Source organism: Macrobrachium nipponense, chromosome 2 (assembly GCF_015104395.2).
Source record: "Macrobrachium nipponense isolate FS-2020 chromosome 2, ASM1510439v2, whole genome shotgun sequence".
Lineage (NCBI taxonomy): Eukaryota > Metazoa > Arthropoda > Malacostraca > Decapoda > Palaemonidae > Macrobrachium > Macrobrachium nipponense.
The window spans coordinates 25,353,038-25,376,318 of record NC_087201.1 but is presented as its reverse complement, the minus strand read 5'-3'; the positions used below and the strand labels follow the sequence as shown (position 1 = coordinate 25,376,318).

At 48.2% G+C, this 23,281-nt stretch overlaps 1 protein-coding gene across 1 annotated transcript in view; it reads left to right on the top strand.

Annotated features, from left to right (window-relative positions):
- The window catches only part of LOC135220496 (N-acetylglucosamine-1-phosphotransferase subunits alpha/beta-like), a 185,272-nt gene that overhangs the window by 50,457 nt on the left and 111,534 nt on the right, over window positions 1–23,281 (top strand). The window contains exon 6 of the mRNA XM_064257634.1: window positions 8,451–8,572. Coding sequence (XP_064113704.1) covers window positions 8,451–8,572 — 122 coding nt within the window. The remainder of the gene's footprint in view (window positions 1–8,450; window positions 8,573–23,281) is intronic.

Genomic DNA, 23,281 nt, shown 5'->3' with positions numbered 1-23,281 from the left:
GTTCTGATATGGTTTGGAGCTGTTAAATCTTTTTCAACCAGATCTTTACAGGTTGATGGAAGTGAACCACCATGCACCCTGTATCATGATCAATGCAAGCCATTATCCTACCAAAATGCTTATTTTATTCAGGGCTTATTTTATTCAGGAAACATTTTCATCAACAGTCACTCGTCTTTTCAAATTAGAGCTGATTGACTCCGGGTCTTCTCACTTAAAGTTTATTTTGTTCATGAAACTTACCTGACAGATATATATATAGCTGTATTTTCTGAAGTCCGACAGAATTTAAAAATTCGCGGCACACGCAGTGGGCGGCCAGGTGGTAGTACCCATTCCCGCCGCTGGGAGGCGGATATCAGGAACTATTCCCATTTTCTATTCATATTTTTTTCTGTCGCCGGTCGGTAAACAACTGTTTACAGACCTCCGCCTAGGATTTTGAAACTTCATTAGCCACTTAAGTATCCTAATTATTCTTTCGATTATTAACTTGGATTTGTGGCTAGGCATACGCTATCGTAAATTTTTTCATTGCATTTGATGTCTGAAGCTAGTTAGCCTAGTTTCAGACTTTGTTGTCTGCATGGTAAGGTGAGGCTACCGTAACTTTCGGTAGACACTCGCTTAGTATATATGACGTTTACATGTTTTCTTTGCATAAGGTAATTAGTGTAATGTGTGACTGATTACGGAAGAAGGAGGATTCATTTACGCATTTTAGAGCGTGTTAGAATCAGGAGTTTTCCTCCACAGTAAACAGAAGTTAGAAATAATGAACCTTCTAACCTCCTGTAGATTTTATTTTGCCTAACCCTGTGGTATGGCTTACGAGCCTAGAATAAGTGTCTGCTAAAGGATTACATCAAGTAATCTTAGACTAAAGTGCTCGCTCTCCAATCAGTGTTGTGAAGTGTATGCCCCTGTGTTGTGGAGGGGGCGTCAGATCGGCCCCATAATGCCTCTAGGCCTGGACCTCTGTCGGACTCCCAGGACTCAGGGAGAGGGCATGTCGAAAGCCGCAAGAGGGTTACGGGGGCTCACCGATCTGGCGTCCCTTCGGCAGAACCTGTTGACTCTTCCCAGGCTGCTAAAGATCGTGCACGTGCACGAATCTTGAAGGATTGCTTCTCGTCCTCCGAGGCGTCCTCCCCACACAGGGGTTGGAGTTCTCGGAAGGACTCGCGCCCCCTAAAGAAGCTTTAGAGAAGAGGACGCTTCACGTCCTCTCTCTCGTCACGAGAGGATGAAAGAGTAAAGAGACCACATTTTCCCTTTTAGAAGAATGCACTGGCTCTTTTCCTAAGGGACATTTAAGGAGGCTCATTCATCTTGCCAGAAGAAGTGATTTGAGCCTCCTGCGAGAACGCCTCATGTATATATCATTTATACATTATTAAGGAGGCTCATTCATCTTGCCAGAAGAGTGATTTGAGCCTCCTGCGTGTGAACGCTCATGTATATGAACGAGCTCATGTATATATCACTTATACATTATTAGGAGGTTCATTCATCTTGCCAGAAGAGTGATTTGAGCCTCCTGCGAGTGAACGCTCATGAAGTTAGAGCTGTTTCAACCTCGCTAGCATTCCAAAAGAATTTGGTAATCAAGGACATTCTTGATTCCACCTTTTGGAGGAGCAACTCAGTATTCGTCTCCTCTCCTCATTGCGCTCCGTATACGTTATGTAACGTTCGCTTTACTTCGATAAAGCAAGCTGATAAGTTTGACGGCCGGCAAGCTGCTTTGCACAGTCAAACCACTTTTGTCTCTGGTCGGCATAAGAAGGGCAATTTAGACGTGAGGAAGCTTTTGGAGGTGCTCGACGTCCTATAAGTAGAGACATTCTCCAGGACGCTCGGCAAGCACCTTGCGGAAGACGAAAGCCATACGTCTTCCTTTAGTGTTCACACTCTTCAGGAGCAGCGTGCGGCTCTCCATGGAGACTCGCATGAGGACGTCCCTTAAAAATATTCAATGTCATACGCAAAACGCGGTTCGTCATAAACATTGAGATGTTGGCAAGGTCGCTCGCCAGGACGCCTCTTGGCGGGCCTTGCATGCATCAAGGCGCTCAACGAGTTCCTCTCTGAAACGTCGTTAGAAGACTTGGTGTTCTCTGCTCAGACACGCTCGTAGCTAAGCAGGACGTTTTTTGAGGACGCTTTCCAGGACGCTAAGCAGGTCGCTTTTGAGGACGCTCAGCAGGACGCTTTTGAGGACGCTCAGCAGGACGCTCAGCAGGACGCTTTTGTGGACATTCGCCAGGACGCTTCGGTGGAAGCTCGGCAGGACGCTTTGCGAGAGAAAAGACTTGTTTGAAGGCGTCTTATTTGCTGTTGAGGACATTTCTTTACAGAAATTTTTAAAAGGATTCGGAGTTAGCGGAGAGACATACCCGAATTTTTTTCTTCGATCCCTCTTTCCTCTTCATCGATTTCTTGAGAATCGGGAAGATTATATACTCGGATTCCTGGGTGACTTTCGGTCATGTTAAAGGGTTTTCCCCTATTAGCAAAGTGCTAATACGGTTTTGTCAAGTCAAGGACGTTTTTCCCCATTGTCATTTAAGTGGGGACCCTCATAACTGGGGTAGTTCTCATTGACATAGATTTTAACGGTTTTTATCGTTTAAGCGGATAAACTCATTAACAAATTTCGGAAGGAGCTCTCATTCATTTTCAGAGGCTCATCCGGGGTTAAGAGAAAGACTTGTAGACTATCCAGGAAGTCTTTTGTCCAATATCATAAGAACATTGAACGGTCTTTTTCGATCCACGGTTCTCTCTTGATGATCTCTATTCGAATGTTACTCCCTTTTCTTGGAAAAGAGTCTTGGCAAAGAGTCAAGGAGTTCTTTTAAAAGTCTCGTTCATTAGAACGTGGACAGTCGTTTTCCTTTCTTTCTCTCTTCCTCGTCCAGGAAAGATGTAGTAGAGAATTCGATGTTCAAATTACTACAATACTTACGTAGTTTATCTTTGCGTCATTTTGCTAACGCATGGGTCGAGTCATATACGCATATCGTATTTACCTCTGCGGATAGAAGCCGAAAGAACTGTTGTTCTAATGTATTTATTTGACACTCCCTTCAACCTTCCAAGAGTTTTCGGAGTAAGAACAACTCTTCAGGTATTGTTACGACAACACCAACTCAGCTTCTGTATTTAGCGAATTCTGTTTCGTTTAAATAGGCCTGCTTGAGAGTTTCCTTTTGCTCGTTATTATCATACCTATTCCTTCGTAAAGGGAGTAGCTGGCAACTCAGGCAGATAGTATTCTGTTCACCATTGAAGCTTTCCTTCGAGGAAGACTTCTCCTTCACTCTTTTTGATAGAGATTGAAGGTGGTCGATCTCCAATCCTTATTTTGTTTTCTTGAAGGAAAGAATTTAGGATGGAGATCGTTGTTCAGAATACTATAAATATACTACGTATATTACCTCGCGACATGATTCTACTAAGCAGTTGAATTGTCCGAGGGGTAGGCGCATATCCTAGTTATTCTACGGATTGCGACTTAGACGAGAAGTATTCTAATTGAACTGCAACACCAACTCAGCTTCTGTATTTAGCGAATTTTGTTTCGTTTAAATATGCCTGCTTGAGAGTTCCCTTTTGCTCGATAATTTCATACCTATCCCTTCGTAAAAGGAGTAGCTGGCAACTCAGGCACATAGTGCGAGACGATGATCAAGGCTGCTGTTACTGTGATCTACGCAGTACGGCTAGCTCGGTGTCATGCGCGATTGGTTACGTCTCTCTCCCCTTGCGGGTATGGCTTAATAAACCGTCTCTCTGCCCTACAATCATGGATTTTAGCCTCGGGTTGAGGAAATTTCTAGTAATCTTGAATGATCATACCTGCCGTTTACTTAGAAAATTTCAACAAGATATCTCTTATACTTGTTAGGTGCGGGTTTACCGCACGGTAACATTCTGTACGAATCTACCGCGGCATAGCACTATAATAATGCTCTCCTGCTTATGCAAAGCGCAGCCTTATTTAGGGAAGGAAGCAGGCTGAGTGAGGGAATGGATGAGTTTGCTGGGGACCATTTCCTCGCTGAAGAAGCTTGTTTTCCCTGAATAAACAGCAATTCAGACCTCTACAAATTTTCCTCACGAAGAAATTGGAATAACATCAAAGATCTTGTAATTCTAATTTTCTCTCAACGGCTTGAGGATCACCTCAGGTGATAGCGAGAGGGTGCCAGACATCCGAACAGAGAAAACAGATGTTCTGGCACATTGTCTGAAAGAACTGGAAGCCCAAATAATTGGTTCGGCTCTCCAGTTCCTCGAAGGGTGAGTTTGGATCGAGTGGCCCAAATCATCTCGGATAATTTCTCAGCTCTCTCATAGCTCGAGAAGAGAGAATTGGTTATGGGCTTGGGCACGGAACGTAACGATCCTCAAGAGGTTCGTTAAACTAGTGCACGTCCGTGGGGGTCTTCTCGATCGAAGGCAACAACTACTGACGTCTGAGTAATCCTCACTTAGAAGTATGTCGAAAGTGAGGAGAGACTGAGGGCGTCCTTTCGTTAAGTTTTTCGTAATATTGAAGACGAAGGAGCTTCCTCTTAAGTTGTTCCCTATTCATGATCCTAGAGGATTAGCTTTAGTCGCCACATGTTGGCCTCTAAGAGGTTGGATTCACAGAGGTCAGGTAATTCAGAGAATTCTCCAAAGACCCTTCCCGAGAGAATCGGTGTAATCTAACATCGTCACTTAGTGAAGTATCTAATATCTCTCCTCTCTGAGTCTGAAGGCGTTCAGACTATCGAGAAGCGATAAGATCTTCAAGATTAATGGCAGTCTCTTGGCCAAGGCAAAGCAGTGCTGCTATTTTCAGTTTTCAATCGGAGGGGGCCGTTTCTGGAGATAGTGAAGGGAAATGACTGTTCCTCCACCTCGACCTCTGTGAATTCGTTATGGTTCTATCTTTCCGTATGAAGTATGAGATAAGATAGAAGTCCTAACTATTGTAGAATATGCAAATATGTTGTTGACGGCCTCTAGGCTCAGAGATTCGGTTATGTCAAACAACAAAGCTTCACGATCTTGAGGTCTGTGGAGATCTTGAAATTCTCTGGATCAAAGGTTCCGGCATGGAACTTAGACGTAGTCTGAGTTTCTGATGCCAAAAGCATTTCGAACCTATCCTTTCTGCGAACTTAATACACATGACCAGAAATCTAATATTCTAACCGCTCTAGCACGGCAAGGAGGGTTAGTGAGGTTTTAGCCATCATCAGAGGTTTTGGCTTTAAAGGACATAATGCGGTCTGTCCTCTAAGCCTTCCGTTCTTGATAAGAACGAAAACCTGTCTAACCCTTGACCCGAAGGCTTGGAGACCAAGGGTATGGCACAAATTATTGGGCAAGGGCATTAGAGAGTCCTGTGCCCTGTAGGGTCTCTCAAGTTTTATCTTGATAAAACTATAGAAAGTCAAGGTCAACGGACAATCTGCGGTGTTCCGTAAAAAGACCAAACTGGTTCATGTCCAAGAACACCCTAGCATTATAGCCAAGGAGTTCTTTTAAGAGGTCTCATTCATTATGTTTGCATAAGATTTGATTTATTTTCTTAATATCAATGCTCAAGAGGTGAGGGCGCGGCCTCGGAAGCATTTCAACAGAGCATGACACTCAGTAACATCCTGAGTCACGCTTTAGCGAAGCAAACTCTGGGTTCGCTTCACACTCCCGACAATCTGGCTGGTGTTCCGTAAAAAGACCAGACTGGTTCATGTCCAAGAACACCCTGGCATTATAGCCAAGGAGTTCTTTTAAGAGGTCTCATTCATTATGTTTGCATAAAGATTTTGAAGATTTTTTCTTAATATGAATGCTCAAGAGGTGAGAGCGCGGCCTCGGAAGCATTTCAACAGAGCATGACACTCAGTAACATCCTGAGTGCCACGCTTTAGCGAAGCAAGAAACTCTGTGTTCGCTTCACACTCCCTACGGGATGTGAAGACGACATTTCAGATCCGTAAGTCGCTAGGACCATACATATCCGTAGATATATTATTGGGTGCAGGAAGCAACACGAATCCTATCCTATAGAAAAGGGATAGGTGTGCTTTTAACTTTGAAGGGTTGGTCGCTTGAGGCGCGTTCCTTTTCCTTAGCCTAGAAGTTATGGAACTAACTTTGATAGGTTAGGTCAGGTGGTGGTTTTAGCTTCGGTGCCCTCAGAAGTATGGTCATATGGTCTAGTCACATTGTGGTCACGCCCCGTTGACAGATCATCTAGAGCGCACCAGCATTACAGGTGTCTCTACCTCGCTGGCACTCTAGTAACGCAGAAGCAGACTTGGTGACAGTAATCACGAAGTCGGCTATGCTAACAGGTCAGGAACCAAGATGTATATCATCTACTTAATTTAGTTTCCCAAAAATCCTATTCTGTCTCTTCCCACCATCTGAAGGTGGGATTCAGCTATATATATATCTGTCAGGTAAGTTTCATGAACAAAATGTTATTGTTATAATACAATTAAGTTTGTTCATACTTACCTGGAGATATATATAATTAAAGTGCCCACCCACCTCCCCTCAGGAGACAGTGGCACTGATAAAATATGAATAGAAAAATGGGAATAGTTCCCTGATATCCCGCCTCCCATGGCCGGCGGGAATGGGTACTACCACCTGGCCGCGGCACTGCGTGTGCCGCGAATTTTTAAATTCTGTCGGACTTCAGAAAATACAGCTATATATATATCTGCCAGATAAGTATGAACAAACTTAATTGTATTATAACAATAACATTTTTAACTACAGCAGGATTTATTCAAGAGTTATGTAGTATATGCTCCAGAAGATTATATGTAAACACATTTTAGAATACATAAAGCATAAAGGTCTGATATTATGTAATTTATACTGATGGTTCCAAATCTTCATCAGTTGTATGATTTGCTGCCTTAGCAATTTTTTTTTCCTTTTAAATACATTAGTCGTAATGATTAGAATATCAACCCTGAAAATTGTAACCTTCAGTGACTGAGAAAGTACTATAGAAGCTCTTGAAAACTAATTGTCTCATGAATTCCTTTTTACAACATATATAAGGTTTTCATTACGTGAATTGTGTATAGGTAGTCCCCAGTTATCAGCAAACTCGGTTATCGGCGATCCGGTTATATTGCTCTAGACAATTTTTGGCGCCATAACGGGTCGAGTTCCGGTTATTGATGCCGTAAGGGTTCTTATGGCACGCCACAAGAGTGCTTATGGCACTAATAACCAGTTATCGGCGCCATAAATCGCCGAGTTTTGGTTAATGGCGGTTTTCGCTCATCGGCATGCCCCAGGAGCAGAACCCCCACCAATAATTGGGGACTGCCTGTAAAGCTCTTCTATCTGTTGAGATATGAAGGATTCTTGATCATGTGGCCTTAAAGGAAATAAAGATACCATCATAAAAATTCTGTAAAGTCATCAGTGATAAATGGGAGAGTTTTTGGAATAATGAATGTAATAAAAAAGATGACACCATATTGAAGTACTTTCATTCTGTCTTCATACTGGTTGCCTCACTCATGGAAACAGAGTGACCTAATCAAAGAATGTAGGCCAGATCAACTCTAACAGCTGAAGATGCTTTATGTGTATGTCCAAACTTAACCAGCAACAAGTCAGTCTAGGAGAACTTTGTCAAAACTTCATTTACCCAGTTATCAAAGTTTGAAAAAACTGGAGTTTATTCAATTGAATTTAAGTTTGAGTATTGAGGACAGACTCTTGAGCCAATTGTTTTGATTCAGTGGTGTGGTTAAGCAGTGGTAAAGTAATATTGATAATAATGCGGAAGACTTTTCCAAACGGTTCCTTCTCAGTTCATGAGTTAAGTTATGATTAAGTGAATATTGTCTCCACCTTATTGGGGGAATCAGGCATGAGTCCAGTTACAAGGCCTTATACTTGGACGTGGCCTTAAATACAAAATTGTGAGTACTTGTACTTGCATTGAGATTTTAAAATTCAGTGTACTTGTACTTGTACTTTGCTAAAAAAATACTTGAAAAATCAAGTACAAGTACTTTTTTAAGTTCATTACATACTTAGTAGGCTGTATTGCATAACTGATTATATAACAAAAACTGCACTCTCACACAGTTTTTGAAATGTACTTCTGTAGTAGTGTTGCTGTGGGTACATGATGAACCCACAGCAACACTACTGCAGAAGTACATTTCAACAACTGTATGAAATTGCTGGAACTCAAGTTGTTCATTATGCAAAAACTGCACTGTTAGTGACAATAACTTGACCATAATATGTGGGTTTTTTGTTATTGTGATCACTTGTCCACAAGTATTATCTCATGAACTTGGATCCAAGCCTGGAAGAAACGGGTTAATTTAGAAAAACTGATATAAAGCATTTTATTGTACTATAAGCATGTAGTAATTTAAAAAGAACCTTCTTTTTTCCAGACGTTGGAGGTGGTTGGGGGATGAAAAAACGGAATGCTGCGATAATAACTGGAGGAGGAACAGTGGCATCGGAGAAATTACTGAGTACTTTATTTCCAGATCATAAGAATATATCTGTTCAGGTTTGTATCTATAGGCTGTTACTCAAGGCTAATATAATCATTCAAAAACTTTTGGGTTTTATTGAGCACTCAGTTCAGTCTATTGACTTTGAGTGAAAGACAGTAGAACTATGACTGGTATTTTCGTAATTTTTGCAACAATTAACAGCCATTCAGCCACAAGATTGCAGTGACTAGAGTTTGACACCGTATTGTTCATCTCCTTTTTTTGTTTAGTTTTTTTTATCTCCAAAGACATAAACATTTTTAAAATGCCATTTGTTCCTACATGATATACAAACCCTCGGTCCTTTACATAAGGAATCACTTTCAGCGTAGCTGAAATCACGGCCTTTAAATTCTTGAACAAGGTGGTTAGGCAGTAACTACTGTCTGGTAGGCGGGTAGGCCCGCCTGCCCGGATGTAAACACTCCACTTATCTTTCGGCTGTCTTCCGATGAAGACGTATTTTTGTGAGCTCTTGCTGACTAGCCGCTAATCATTTTCCCGGTGGGATCTTTATTTTTTATTTTTTTAATAAAATATGTATATACTGTGTTTGATATTATTAATTGAATTTAATAAATAATATGCAAACCCACTTTTTGTGAAAGCCTTGATTGCCGCCTTTTTTACTTTGTGTTAAGGGTTGGTGGCAAAGGTATGCCAATATCTTTATTAGTACATATTTTTGCCCGTCAACGTTAGGACGAGACATGTACTCATTCGAAATTTACGCTTATGCTTTGGGAATTACCGAGGGGAACTTCGGAGGTTGTCCTTTGTTTCTTCTGGTAATTCCTCTTCTCCTTCGTCCTTTCGCTAGCTATGGGACGAAGGTAGGAGAGGGGGCGTGTAGTGTTGGTGTTTGGGGGATCTCCTCTCATCTTGGAGGGTGGTGCCCTTGGATGCAAGAGGAGTATCCTTATTACTTTTAATCATATTTTCTTTCTTTTACAGGCTAACAGTGGTGATAGTGATTACAGCAGTAGATGGTTGGATATCTCTTCGTGTTGGTCATCCTAACCTTGGAATTGTACCTGTGACTCGTAGCAAGCTGTGATATTGGTCCTGCTGGAAATCATATTCATTTACCACTGCTATCCTGGAGTTACATCACTGGACAAAGCCTTTGCCGCTGCCCTGTGATTATTAACTCTATTCCTGCTTGTAAATATACCTCATTCTGTAGAAGAAGTCTCGCAGAATTTGGAGAAGTCGAAGAGGAAGAGAGTTCATCAAGTGTCGTCATCTTCCTCTTCAGAATCATTATATTTTCATCAGTCTCCACCCCTTTGACTTCTAAGACTCCCTGCTGAAGAAGGAGAAGGTAGTATCCCCCCTAAGAAGTCTCGTCATGGGACTTCTAAGGGTCTACCTCCTCAAACTGAGGAGGCAGTTGGGTCTTCTGCTGGCTCTCTCATTCCTTTGGGAATGGGAACCGTCATGCTGTCCCCAGGGCCTAGAGTGTCGGGAGCCGTAGAAGCGCAAACTTCGGTTCGCATTTCTGCCGCTAGTCCTAGAAGTTCTGCCTCTAAGACTAGTTCCGTGTTCGGCACTCGTTTGCAAGTCCCCGAGTGCACGTAAATGTGGGGGCTCCCCCATACGGTCTTCTTGAGAGGTTTTGGCCTCGACGAGGACTTGGACGCGTTGGAGGATGGTATCGGCTCTCTCCAGTCAGGTGCACGCTCAGCCCCACCAAGACAATGGCTACATTTGCGTGACCAACCGGTCTTGGTGGCAGCAAATGTTTCGCCTGCCGTACGAGAGTCTCATAACCCTTCTCGGGAAAGCGTTTTCTCCAGGTGATAACGCTTTCCTAGACTCACGGAGTGGCCATCACCGTAAGTTGATGGCTGCCTGTGACTCGCTTCTCCTGCTAGTTCTGCTAGCAAGGTGAACAAGAGCGTTCAGGCTTCCTCCCCTATTCCCTCTACTTCCTATGGCTATGCCGGGAGGGGCAAGGTGAATAGGAGGGATCCTGCAGAGTGCTCTCTGTAGGATTCAGCGTTGGGGGGACAACGTTCCTGGAGTGACCTTAGGGTCCTACCGGACGTACGTCCACGTCGTTGAGGTAGGATCTTATGTCAAAAGTGGAGACTATGTCTCCATGTCTTTTTCTATCCTTTGGGCAGATTTCAATTTGCAGTCCCCTGTGGGTTCTTGCGTTTTGGGAGCCTCGATTGTATGTTCTATTGAATTGTAATCTCATTCCAGTCTTAAATGCTCGCATTTAGGACTAGTTTTTATGCCCGTTCCTCCTTGATTTCTATTGGAGTTGAGGAGGGACCCCACCCTGATGATCGTCTGACGAAATTCAGGGGTCTCGCCGAGTACTGAAAATTCTTTAATTTCTAGCACTCTCCAAGTGTTTTGGTCTTCTATGATCTGCAAACATTGGGTGAGACGAAAATTCCTGATAATTGTTACTACGATAACCGGGAATCTTGCTGAATGCTCGAATTCCTTGGAATTTACGGCATTCTCAAAGTGTTATGGTTTTTCTGTAATTTCCAAACACTCAGGCAAGAAAGACATTCCTGGTAATTGTTATTACGAAAGTCGGGAGTCTTGCTAAGCCATTAAATTCCTTGGAATTTCTAGTGTTCACAGGGTGATCTGGTTTTCTGAGATTTCCAGATACTCGGGCAACGGGTATTCCTGATGATTATTACAATAATCGTGAGTGTCGCCGAGCGCCGGGATCCCTTGTTTTCGTTGGCGCTTGCCTAGTACTCGGCTTCATCATATTGAAGGTTTGCCTGATTTTTGTCATACAAGAGTCAGGTTTTTCTCGCCGAGCGTGGGAATTCTTACAAATTCTAACGCTCACCGAGCGCTCACTATTACGAGTGCTTGGATGACAATAAGAGTCTGCTCCTCAGTCTGGTTTGGAGTTATGTAGAGCTTGGAATTGCATGCAACACCTTCTGGGTGAATGGTCAAGTATACCGTCCTTGTGTATTGGACCTTAGGGTCTGAACACATAAGACAGCAGACACGCAATCCATCTTGTTCTTCTTCTCGGAGCTTCGGCCTCAAAGGAGAATAGTTAATTGGGAAGAAGCAGTAGTTCTTCGTTGATGATTACCTCTCTTAATTATGTAGTGGTGATTGGCTCGGCTCGATAGACAGCTCGATCTGCCGATCTGAGTGCTCGGCTCTAACGAACTCTCTGCTCTTGATCGGTGCGGTTCCTTGCCATGATGTAGCACCCTCTTGTCCCGTGTTGCAGCAAGTTTTCAAGAAGTCATTGTCTTTCATCTTTGTCATCTGACGCCTCCTAACCTCCCTCTTCAAAGGTTTCCATGTCCTAAGAAGAGGAAGGTATTCTCTGCTCCTTACAAAGTCTCGCTTTGAGACTTCTAAGGGTCTGCACCCTTTCCATGGAGAGGAAGTAATGGCTCTTTGTGGCTCTCCTGCTCCTTCCGGAACGGGAACCTGAATGCTATCCACAAATATGGTGTCTCGGGGAGCCCCAGGAGTTCGAACTTAGGTTCATTTTCCTGTCTCTGGTTCCCAGGGTGGTGCTCATGGAACTGGGGCTGTGTTGGGGTATACTCGTATACAGGTGTGTCTGAGTGTACAACCCCCAAGGGGGGTCAGTGATAGGTAGTCTTCTCTCCATCACAATAGTGGCGCAGGACGAGAGAAGGGACCGAGCCATGTTGGTGGCTCAGACCCACCTGTGAAAGCCAGAAATGGCTGTTCTTCTGGTGCCAAGATTGATGTCGCTGTCCCTCGAGACAAGGCATCTGAAGGAGATAAGAGGAGGTCCTCTGTGTAGTCCTTTTCATGAGGTTCGATCACTGAGAAGATAGTTGCGTAGCAAGATGTGGCAAGTTCTCACCATCTTTTACTGCATTTAACTCCGGTCAACTTTCGTTCACGTTTGCTCGAACGAAACGGTTGTAGGAACGAATGCTTTGTTTAACAGAGTGAGAACAGCGCAAGTTCAGGGAAGAGCGGGCAAGAACAGTCTATCCTCCTCTCTTTTTTTCCCCTCTACTTCCTGGTTATACCGGAATGAACAAGGAAATAAGAGAAATTCTGTGGAGTCTACTCCTCAGAATTCAAACCTGAGAGACTATGTTTTTGGTTCAATCTAAGGATCTTATCAAACATACGTCAATCCATTCAGGATGGACAGCACCAAGAGGTTTGAACACCTCTCTAGTGGTACTGGTTTGGGAACAACCAGTTCGGTTTGAACTAGTCGTCTTTGGTATCCTGTTATCACCGTAGAAGTCTCCCTTCAGGAAACTTCACCTTCGCTCTCTTCATTAGAGAATGAAGGAGGTTTGCTTCCAGTCCTTATTCTTGTCCCTCAAATGAAGAAGAATTAGGCTGGAGTGCGATTTACAGGAACCTACAAATAAACTAGTATATTTCTCTCGTGGCATGCTTGTGTTATCAGTTGCATTGTCCGATTAGTTGGCGCATACCTGTAAGTTGATTCTTCTGGTATGTGACCGAGACGAATAGTACCTTCTCTTAATTAACCTGGAACTCAGGACAGCCTTTCGGGCCTCCAAAGAGTTACCAGTTTTGATTTTTAGATAATTAGTGGTATTGTTCCCCAACAACACCTCAGCATTTGCATTATCACCAAACAGGAGGGTTTTCTTCTCTCCCATTTCGGTTAAAGTGCAGGTGCTCAGTGCATCTTTTTTGCGCTCGATGGTTCTAGCCAAACGCATTCCTTCATGGAATGCTCTACCAGTCAACTCAGGATGATAACAAGTGGAGCGATCAGTGTATGGCTCTACCTGAGCACTGCTTCCTCTCCGAGATTCTTTTCGGTTTGGTATTGTTTCTCTTCTGTTGAGTATAAACTACCAATATGAATCTCTGCCCAGCAATCACAGACTTAGGTCTCTGGTTGGCTGGAATTCTCGCATACGTGTATGCCCATCTCTCCTGCACTGCATTTGCCGTTGCGAGAATTTTCAGACAGAGATATTCTCATTAGACTCGTTATCATCTTTCTATTTACCCCACAGTATAACAGAAGTCTGTAGCCTAGTCTTCCACTTCATCGCACCTGCCCCATTAGCCGCTGCGATGACGCAGAATGATATTCTTTTAGACAATTTGAGTTTGTCTTCTAATATACATTTCCTAATTCGTAAGATGTTCAATTATTCTTTGTTTACCCCAAATTGTAAATGAATAACGGAAGACTTTGCCTGTTCCCCGACCTACTAGCTCTGCCTCCAAAGTAAATAGAAATATCCTCCCTGATCCAACCCACCAGAAGTGGTTCTTCAGGCAGTACAATCCGTGCTTTCATTACTGAAAGACATTCTGCTTTTATTGCAAACTCTGACTTTCTTGCTGAGCAGCAATGAAATAGCTCATTAGCTTTTTCAGTCCTCTGTAAAACAACATGGATTAAAGCCGTCTTCATTGGTTGGTGTCATCGACGGGACTTTGTTCCGACACGGCATACAAACCTTCGGTCCTTTTACAATAGGAAGGTACTAGCGGCAGCTGGATAGGTCGTAAGCTTTCGAACAAGGGGTTAGGTAGTTAACTGCTTGTCCGACAGGCGCGCGCGCGCGACTGGGAGGTAAACAAATTACTTTTGCTTTCGGCCTCACAGCGAGTGGACGTGTGTGTTCTACGCTCTCTGCCCGCTTCTCGTCGTTTGCTTTCCTTGGTTGTATGGTTGTGTTTCATGTTAGTGTGAATCATTGTAAGTACAATCATTCTTTCTTTCATCATCATTAATTTGATACTGATCAATTATGGATTCTCCATGCCCCGCTACCCTCCGGAGATTGTGTCCGGGTACCGAAGGGCGTAAATGCGGTAAGTTCCGCTCCTTCCCAGAAATTGATCCCCATATTTTGTGTGCTCGGTGTCGGGGGCGCGAATGTACCCGCGCCGAGCCCTGTGAAGTGTGTATGTCTTGGTCGGAGGCGCAGTGGGGCTTGTACGAAGGTAGGAAGAAGCGAAGGCCTACAAAGGAGTCGTCGGAGAGCTCTCCCGCGACTCCTTTGGTTACGGACACTTCGTCTTCTTTCCTGCCGCCTGCTCAGCACCCACGTTTGGCGCCTTCCCCTGCGGGGGGGGGGGGTTTCTAGGTCCTTCTCCTCACCCGATCTGTCGAGTGTGGAGGAGGGCGCGAGATACCCCGACGTTGAGTTGTACTCTGGGTCCTCTATCCGTTCGTCTACATCGCACGGACGGGTAGAGGATCCTGCTAATCACCCGACCTTTGCTTCCTCAGGTGCTGTTGCTACGAAGGACGACCTCGGACAGGTGTGGGCATCGTTGGGTCTGCAGGGCGTGCCGAGTGTCCAGGGGCTGCTCTACCATCTTGCTGGCTCTGTTGCGGTCACGCACGCTACGGTGACAACCACTACCACGACCCTGTCAACCCCTGGCTATGCTTCACCTCCTCATCTGGTGTATTCCCCGCACGCGGTGTCTGTCACACCAACTCCATCGGTGCAGGGGCCGATCGCCGTACCACGGGGGAGTGTGATGCCGCCGCCTGGGTTTGCCGTGCTGCCTCGACCGGACTTCGTGTGCCCGAAGAGCTCGCCCCTGGACCTCCCACCAGTACCTAGGATGTCTGCCGCCCTGGTCCGTCCACCTGGTCTGCCTGTACAGCCTGCCGTACCTGCCGTACCTGCCCAGCCGCTGTTTACTGACGTGATGTTGCCGACTACCGCTGCTGTTCCTGTGTCTGTTCCTGCCGTCTCCACTGCTGTTCCTGTGATGCCTGCACCTGCTGACGTTGTTCCAGTTCGTGGCGCCGCTGCTCCCGATGCCGATCTGTTCGGACAGGTGCGTCCGGGCCCTGTTGCTTCGGCAACAGCAGCCCCGGCTCCGCCCTGGATGACGGATTTGACATCGGTCCTGAGGAAGCTGACAAAGAAGAAGAGGAAGAGGAGGAAGGTGTCGTCGTCGTCTTCATCGTCTTCTTCGTCGTCGTTGTCGTCGTCGTCTGCCGCCTCTCCCCCTTCATCTTCTAAGGCTTCACAGCCTAAGAAGAAGAAGGTCGCCTCCTCCCCCCTAAGAAGTCTCCTTCGGGAGCTTCTAAGGGCCCGTCTCGCTCCGGTGAGACGGGGGGTTCTTCCGCTGGTCATCCTGCTCCTTCGGGAGCAGGGCCCGTCTCTTCTTCCGCAAGGAAGAAGACTACGGGGACCAGAGGGGTGCCGGCTAACACCGGCACTTCCTCGCCTGCTTTTGGTGGTTCTGCCACGGCAGCAGGATCCGTCTCGGCCTCTCGTTCGCGAGAGGTACCGAGTGTACGGTCGCCCACCAGCGACCGTGCAGCTAGGAACCAGACCTCTGAGCCAGCTCAGCGTCAGGTTCACGGCACGGAGCGGAAGACTGGTGACAGCCGCTCACGCGACTCTCACCAGACCAGCTCTCGCTCTCACGGCGACCAGCTGGCTACCCGGGCTGACGTGACGGTCCACGACCGGCCACGGGCTGAGGCTGGGAAGAGGTCCCCCCGTTCGCCGGCGCCAGCCACGGCTGGTACCAGTGACGTGACGTGCCGTGAGGATATGCACCGGTCTCACCGTGACAGTGGAGCTCGCCGGTCGCCTGACCGTCGCTCTCACAGAGAGCGATCGGGTACGGCCACCAGCACCAGCTCTTCTGACACGCGAGACCGGGGCCGCTGTGCTCAGTCCAGCCGTTCTCCACAATGAGACGGCTCGACCAGGCCTGCAGCTCGATCGCCACCGCGGGTTGGCGATCGCCTGCAGCCCTCCAAGCCCGCTGGTTCTGCCAGCGAGCGAGGAGGGAGCGTCAGGTCTGCCTCTCCCGTACCTTCAACCTCCTCGGGCTACACCGGGAGGAGCAAGGTATTGAGGAGTGATCGTGAGGGGTGCGCCCCTCATGATCCCACCACGACGCCCTACGTACCAGGCACGGTTCTCGGACCGGCCAGGTCGTATGCGCAAGTGGCTGGAGGAGACCGAGAGGGGTCTGTCGCTGTTCACCCCCTTGAGGGGGGAGGGTCTCGGGAGATGCTCCTGTTCGAGGGACTGGATGGTCCTACTCCTTAGGATGCAGTCACTCCTGAGATTCAGAGGAACTTTGCCGAGGTAATTGCGCTGATTCGTCAGCACAACGACCTCGGGGAAGGATCGCTGCTCCCACCTTCTGAGCCCACGTCCCGGCTCGAGTCGTTCTGGGGTCCGAAGAGGGAACCCAGACCGACGGTGGGACTGCCGCGATCGGAGCTTGCCGACTCAGTGCTGGACCAGGTAGAGTCTCTTGTCTCCGGACAAGACGGTTCTCTCAAGTCTGGCAGGTCGAGCAAGCTGCTTCCACCTCCTCTACTGCGACAGCGGCATTTCTACGTGCCATCTGAAGACCCGATGCCGCCCAAACAGGTGAACCCGGAGTTAGCCAGGCTAACGCCAGGTGTGTCTCTGCAGCAGCTCCTGTCAGAGAACCTATGGTTCTCGCAGCAAGAGGCACTCGGCCTAGAATCCACTGCCATGGCAGCTTTCCAGGCCATCTCCTGGATAGACCTGTGGTCCTTCACGGTGTCTAAGTTCGCAGCCAACTCCGGGGGAATTTCTCCCGAAGATGACTCGGCCTTTAGGAGACTTTGCCAGTCTGGGGGAGGAGCCATCTCCTTCCTTGAGTCTGGGGGAGGAGCCATCTCCTTCCTTGCCCACCAGACGGTAAACCTGTGGGCCAACCTGGTTCTCCGACGTAGGGACGCTGTCCTTACTCGAGTTTCCAGGGCGGCTGGGCGTGAAGCGGCATTGGGACTTCACAATGGACCGTTACGGAGTTCCACGTCTCTCTTCCCAGGAGAGATGGTGGACGCTGCGGTGGACAGACGGCGCACTGATGACAGTGACCGTCTGGTACACCAGGCAGTTTCGAAGGCTTCTGGGCAGCCTCGAACTGCGGCCAATCCAAAGAGCTCGGCTAGCGCTTCCACGGTGGCTAAGACGGTAGTCGCGTCGAAGCCCCGTGGAAAGACTCTGTCTTCTTCGACTTCTGCAAAGGGGGGCCGTAACCAGCCCTCCTCCCAGCCCTCCTTCTCGCGAGGAGGCTCTGGGAAGAAGTCGAAGAAAGGGGGGAAACGCTAGGGACGGCGTTCCCCCTCACCTGCTGCCGGAAGTGGGGGGGTGCCTGGCCAGCCATTGGGCAACTTGGCAGCGCTACGGCGCCGAGACCTGGATAGTAGATGTCCTTCGGGAGGGATATCTATTACCCTTCGAATCTCGGCCACCCCTCACCTCCAACCCGGTCCAACAGCAGTCGTACGTTCCAGGATCTTCGAAGGACGTAGCATTGAGACAGGAGATCAAGACCATGCTGAGCAAACGAGCTGTAGAGATCGTCACGGATCAGTCACCGGGCTTCTACAGTCGACTCTTCCTGGTGGAAAAGTCTACGGGGGGCTGGCGCCCGGTGATAGATCTCTCTCCCCTGAACCGGTTTGGTCGCCAGACCCGGTTCACGATGGAGACGGCACGCTCCGTTCTCGACTCCATCAGGGAGAACGATTTCATGCTTTCAGTGGACTTGAAGGATGCGTATTTCCAAATACCCATTCATCAGTCCTCCAGAAAGTACCTCCGCTTCATCCTCGACGGGACGGTGTACCAATTCAGGGCACTTTGCTTCGGTCTCTCAACCGCCCCACAGGTGTTCACGCGAGTGTTCACTCTGGTGTCTGCTTGGGCCCATTCGCACGGGATACGTCTGATGAGGTATCTCGACGATTGGTTAGTCCTGGCGAGCTCCCGCTCGCAGTTGCTACAGGACAGGGATCGGCTACTCGAGTTCTGTCGCGATCTGGGGATCATTGTGAACTTTGAGAAGTCCGATCTCGAGCCCAAGCAGAGGATGAAGTACCTGGGTATGCTGATCGACACGGTAGCAGGGCGAGTCTACCCCGCAGACTCGCGGATCAGCAGATTCAGGGAGGCAGCCAACCAGTTCCTGTCTCGGCAGGAACAGGTAGCTCAGCGATGGCAAGTCGTGATCGGACACCTGTCATCACTCGAGAAGTTAGTCCCTCACGGGCGTCTTCACCTGCGGTCTCTTCAGTGGAGGCTAAAGGAGAGTTGGGCACAGGCAACGGATCCCCCAAGCTTTCCAGTGTCTCTGACACCGGAGGTGAGGCAGGACCTAGCCTGGTGGCTGGACGACAGGAACCTCTTAAAGGGAGTGCCTCTGTGCACTCCCCCCCGGAGATGCAGCTGTTCTCAGACGCATCGACCGAGGGGTGGGGCGCACACCTGGAGGAGTTGCTGACTTCGGGAGTGTGGGACGAGAACGACAAGCACCTTCACATCAATGTACTGGAACTCAAGGCACCGTTTCTCGCGCTCCAAGAGTTTCAAGACCGCTTGATGGGACACGGACACTCAGTGATGTTGATGTGCGACAACACCACGGTAGTGGCCTACGTCAACAAATAGGGGGGCCTAGTGTCTCCCGTTGTACCAGTTGACTCGGCAGGTGCACGAGTGGGCCGAGGCACACTCAATAGAGCTGTCGGCACGCTACATTCCAGGGAAGAGGAATGTAGTAGCAGACAAGCTCAGCCGTCGGGATCAGGTGATAGGGACCGAATGGTCTCTACACCAGGACGTGGCGGAAAGGCTCTTCGACCTGTGGGGGCGACCAGTCGTGGATCTGTTCGCCACCCGGCACAACAGAAAACTTCTGGTTTTCTTTTCAGCCGTGCCGGACCCATGGGCAGCTGCAGAGGACGCTCTTCAACACCCGTGGGACAACCTCTTCGTCTACGCCTTTCCCCCGTTCAGCCTGATTCGCAAGGTGATCAGTCGAGCACTGGTCACCCCGAATCTCAGGATGATCCTGGTGGCTCCCAAATGGCCACAGGCCATTTGGTATCCGGACCTGCTGGCTCTTCTTGCAGAAGAACCGAGAGAGATTCCCCCTTGGCACAACCTTCTCGCCCAGCCACACGTCGAGCGGTACCACCAAGCAGTCCAGTCCCTACGACTTCACGGCTGGCTGTTATCCACCATCTCTTGCGAACGAGAGGCTTTTCTCGTAGCGCAGCAACAGAGATGGCTGGAAACGTCCGTCAGTCCTCTGCAGCTGTGTACCAGTGGAAGTGGGCCGTCTTCTGTGGTTGGTGTCGTAGACGGGGTATATCTCCTCTCAGAGCCACTCTTCAGCAGGTAGCGGATTTCCTCGTTTTTCTTCGCCGAGAGAAGCTCCTCTCAGTTCCCACAGTCAAAGGATATAGAGCCGCCCTGGCACTTGTCCTGAAACTGAGGGGATTGGATATCTCGAACTCGTTCGAGATCTCCTTGCTCATGAGGAGCTTCGAAAGGTCTTGCCCACCCAGGGAACTCAGGCCCCCTGCGTGGGATGTGACTCTCGTCCTTAGGAGTTTCTTGTACTCGAAGACCCTTCGAGCCACTCCGAGAGTCGTCAGACAGGGATCTGACCCTCAAGACCCTCTTCTTGCTGGCCCTGGCATCGGCGAAGAGAGTAGGGGAACTTCATGGTCTTTGCTTCGATGTACGACACTCTAGGGGATGGGGATCTGTGACGCTCGATTTCGTCCCGAACTTCGTTGCGAAGACTCAGAAACCTTCGGTCCCTGACGACAGGTTCGAGTCTTTCACGATTCCCTCCCTAATGGACTTCACCGATAATGATGCGGATGAGATGCTGCTTTGTCCTGTGAGGGCACTACGGCGCTATCTGAAGAAAACTCGACACCTCAGGCCTGAGTGTCGACGCCTCTTCCGTTTAGCACCGGGGGGTAACCAGAAAGAAGTATCCAAGAACACTCTTTCGTTCTGGCTGCGTGAGGTCATCAGGAGGGCGTATGAGGCTGATGGTAGTGACAACATCCGTACGTCCCGTCCGAGAGCTCACGAAGTCAGAAGTATTGGCCCCTCGTTGGCGTTTCGTAAGAACTTCTCCGTGGCGCAGGTCCTGAAGGCAGGTGTCTGGTCTAACCAGACTATCTTCACCTCCTTCTACCTTCGGGATATTGCCCACAGGTCCTTGGATACCTTTTCCTTGGGACCCGTGGTGGCTGCTCAACAAGTTATGTAGCTAACCCAGACCCTCGCAGGCTGAACAGCATCGAGTCCTGGTGTGACTGTGCAGATGGATGTGTGAATGAGTGAGTGACTGGCTTTCTCTTCCCATCTTTTCCTCCTCCTCTACCTGTGGGCAGAGGGCCACGGTCGTCACTACGCTGGATGAGGACGAGATGCAGGTGAGCTATATGACAGAGCCCCATCCTATCCCTTTCACTAGGGATAGGAGCAGAATATCCACCACTTCCTCCTACAAGGGGGGGGAAGTGGATGCCAACAAGAGACAAACCCATGACTTTATATTTGCTCCTGTACAGGAACAAGTTCTTACATTGCTGGTACGAAGAGATACGCTTGCCTCTTTCTTAGTACTCGGTCCAGAGGTCTGACCATTGATCCTGCGGTGCACACCCCAATCAATCGGACAGAGGCTTGGATTCCTCCCTCGCTCTTACGACCAGGGAGGCATTCCAAGGTTGGGCGAACACCAGTCTGTTCACAAAAGACTCAGATTCCTCCCACCAAGAAGTGAGTCTTCCTATCGTAAAAGACGAAGAAGTTTGTATGCCGTGTCGGAACAAATGACAATTTGTCCAAAATTGCATTTTTCCTAACTATACAAACCTGAGGTCCTTTTACACATAGTCCCACCTCATGCCACCCCTCACTCTGCAGTTTTTTTGTTTGGGCCAAAAGCAAAAGTGATTTGTTTACCTCCCAGTCGCGCGCGCGCGCCTGTCGGACAAGCAGTTAACTACCGAACCCCTTGTTCGAAAGCTTACGACCTATCCAGCTGCCGCTAGTACCTTCCTATTGTAAAAGGACCTCAGGTTTGTATAGTTAAGAAAAATGCAATTTTACACATGCAACTTACCCGGCAGATATATACTTAGCTTATGTCTCTGACGTCCGACAGAATTCAAAACTCGCGGCACACGCTACAGGTAGGTCAGGTGATCACCCCCTACCGCCGCTGGGTGGCGGTAATAGGAATCATTCCCGTTTTCTGACAGAATTTTTCTGTCGCCGGTGCTGACAACAACTTTGTTGGTAGCTCCTGCTTAGAATTTCTTGCTTGCTTCGCCGAGGATTATTTGGGAAGTATTTGATCTTTGGTTGTTGGCATACGCTTTGTGTTGGATTTAGTTAGTAATTATGTCCGATTTAACACCTGGAACTCTGTTTAGAGTATGTGTAAATGAGGGATGCAAGGTGAGGTTGCCTAAGGCTACTTTGGACCCTCACACTGTTTGTGTAAAATGTAGGGGGAGGGATTGTTCGGTTAAGGATACGTGTGATGTATGTGAGAACTTAACTGAATTACAATGGAAAGAACTAACTTCGTATGTTAGAAAGTTAGAAAAGGATAGGATTAGAAAAGCTTCAGCTAGAAGTTCAAGTAGATCCTGTTCTGCGGAACAGGATAGTATTTCTAACCCTGCAGTAGCTTCGCCATCTTCCTTTTTGGTTTCAGCTCCTTCCCCCCGCAGCGAACCCGCAGATGTGTCTGCCGAGAGAGCAGCTGTGGAAGCTTCAATCCGCAATTTGCAACAGCAATTGCGAGATATAAGCCAAGGTAAGGGTGAAGTGTCTAGTGATAAGTGCAGTGTCCCAGTGCAGTGAGGGGGGCGTCTGACCGACTCCGCATCGCTCCTATGCCTAGACCTCTTTCAGACTCCCATGCCCAGGGGAGGAGGAATGTCGAAAGCCGCAAGGGGGATGTAGAGTATCCCCAACGGTCAGGCGTCCCTTCAGCAGGTCCTAGACTCGTCCCAGGCTGCTATAGAGAGCTATAGGAAAAGCCTCTTAGGTGTTTTTCCGTCTCTGATTCGTCCTCTCCTAAACGAGGATGGAGCTCTTCTTCCAAATCGCGCCCTCTCAAGAGAGCCTTGAAACTCCAGGAGAAGTCGCTCTTGACTCCAGCCCGGAGCCTTTTCCGGAGTATTCTCCTGGCCGCCTAAGAAGGCTATGAAGGATCCGGAATCCTCTCCAGAAGGGATTCGGTCATCTACTAAGAGATTCCTGTTGGACCTCCAAGAGAATCTCTCTTCTTTAGTAGGCTCGCTTTCGACTAGTAGGCGCAAGGAGCCTTCTCGCAGGAGGACGCCTCTCTTCCAGTCAAGAGGTCGGTTAGGAAGGAGGAGTATTATAGGCGATCTTCTCCAGTAAGAACCTATTCGCCTCCTAGAGTAGACGACTCCTTTGAAACTTCGTCGAGACAGGGAAGATGGTATTCTCCTCGTAGAAGCTCGGAAGCTAGGAGTCATAGCGCAAAGCGGCAAGAAGTAGGCGCTAGATCCTCTCCTTGTAGGAGTAAGGAAAAAGTCTCCTTGCGAGAAGACGATCGGTTGTATCTGTCGAACGATCTCCGAGGAGTAGGATCTCCTCTGCAGTGGTAGGAAAGAACGAGAGCGCTCTGCTAAGAGAGATAGAAGCGAGAAAGGCTCTCCTTCTAAGGATGATTTTTCTAGAAGGCGCCAACGTTCGATAGGACGCCTGGATGATCGAGTCTCGTTAAGTTACTCGAGACCTTATGATAGGCTTTCTTCAAGGGAGTCAAGCGCCTCTCCTAGCAGGTTCCAAGATTCTACGAAGAACCTAAACAGGGGTTCGCGCCCTACTCCTGGAAGAGTATCTAGAGCGGACGCTTACCGTTCTCCTAGCAGGCGTCGAGAGCCTGAAAGGAGCCTAATCGAGGAT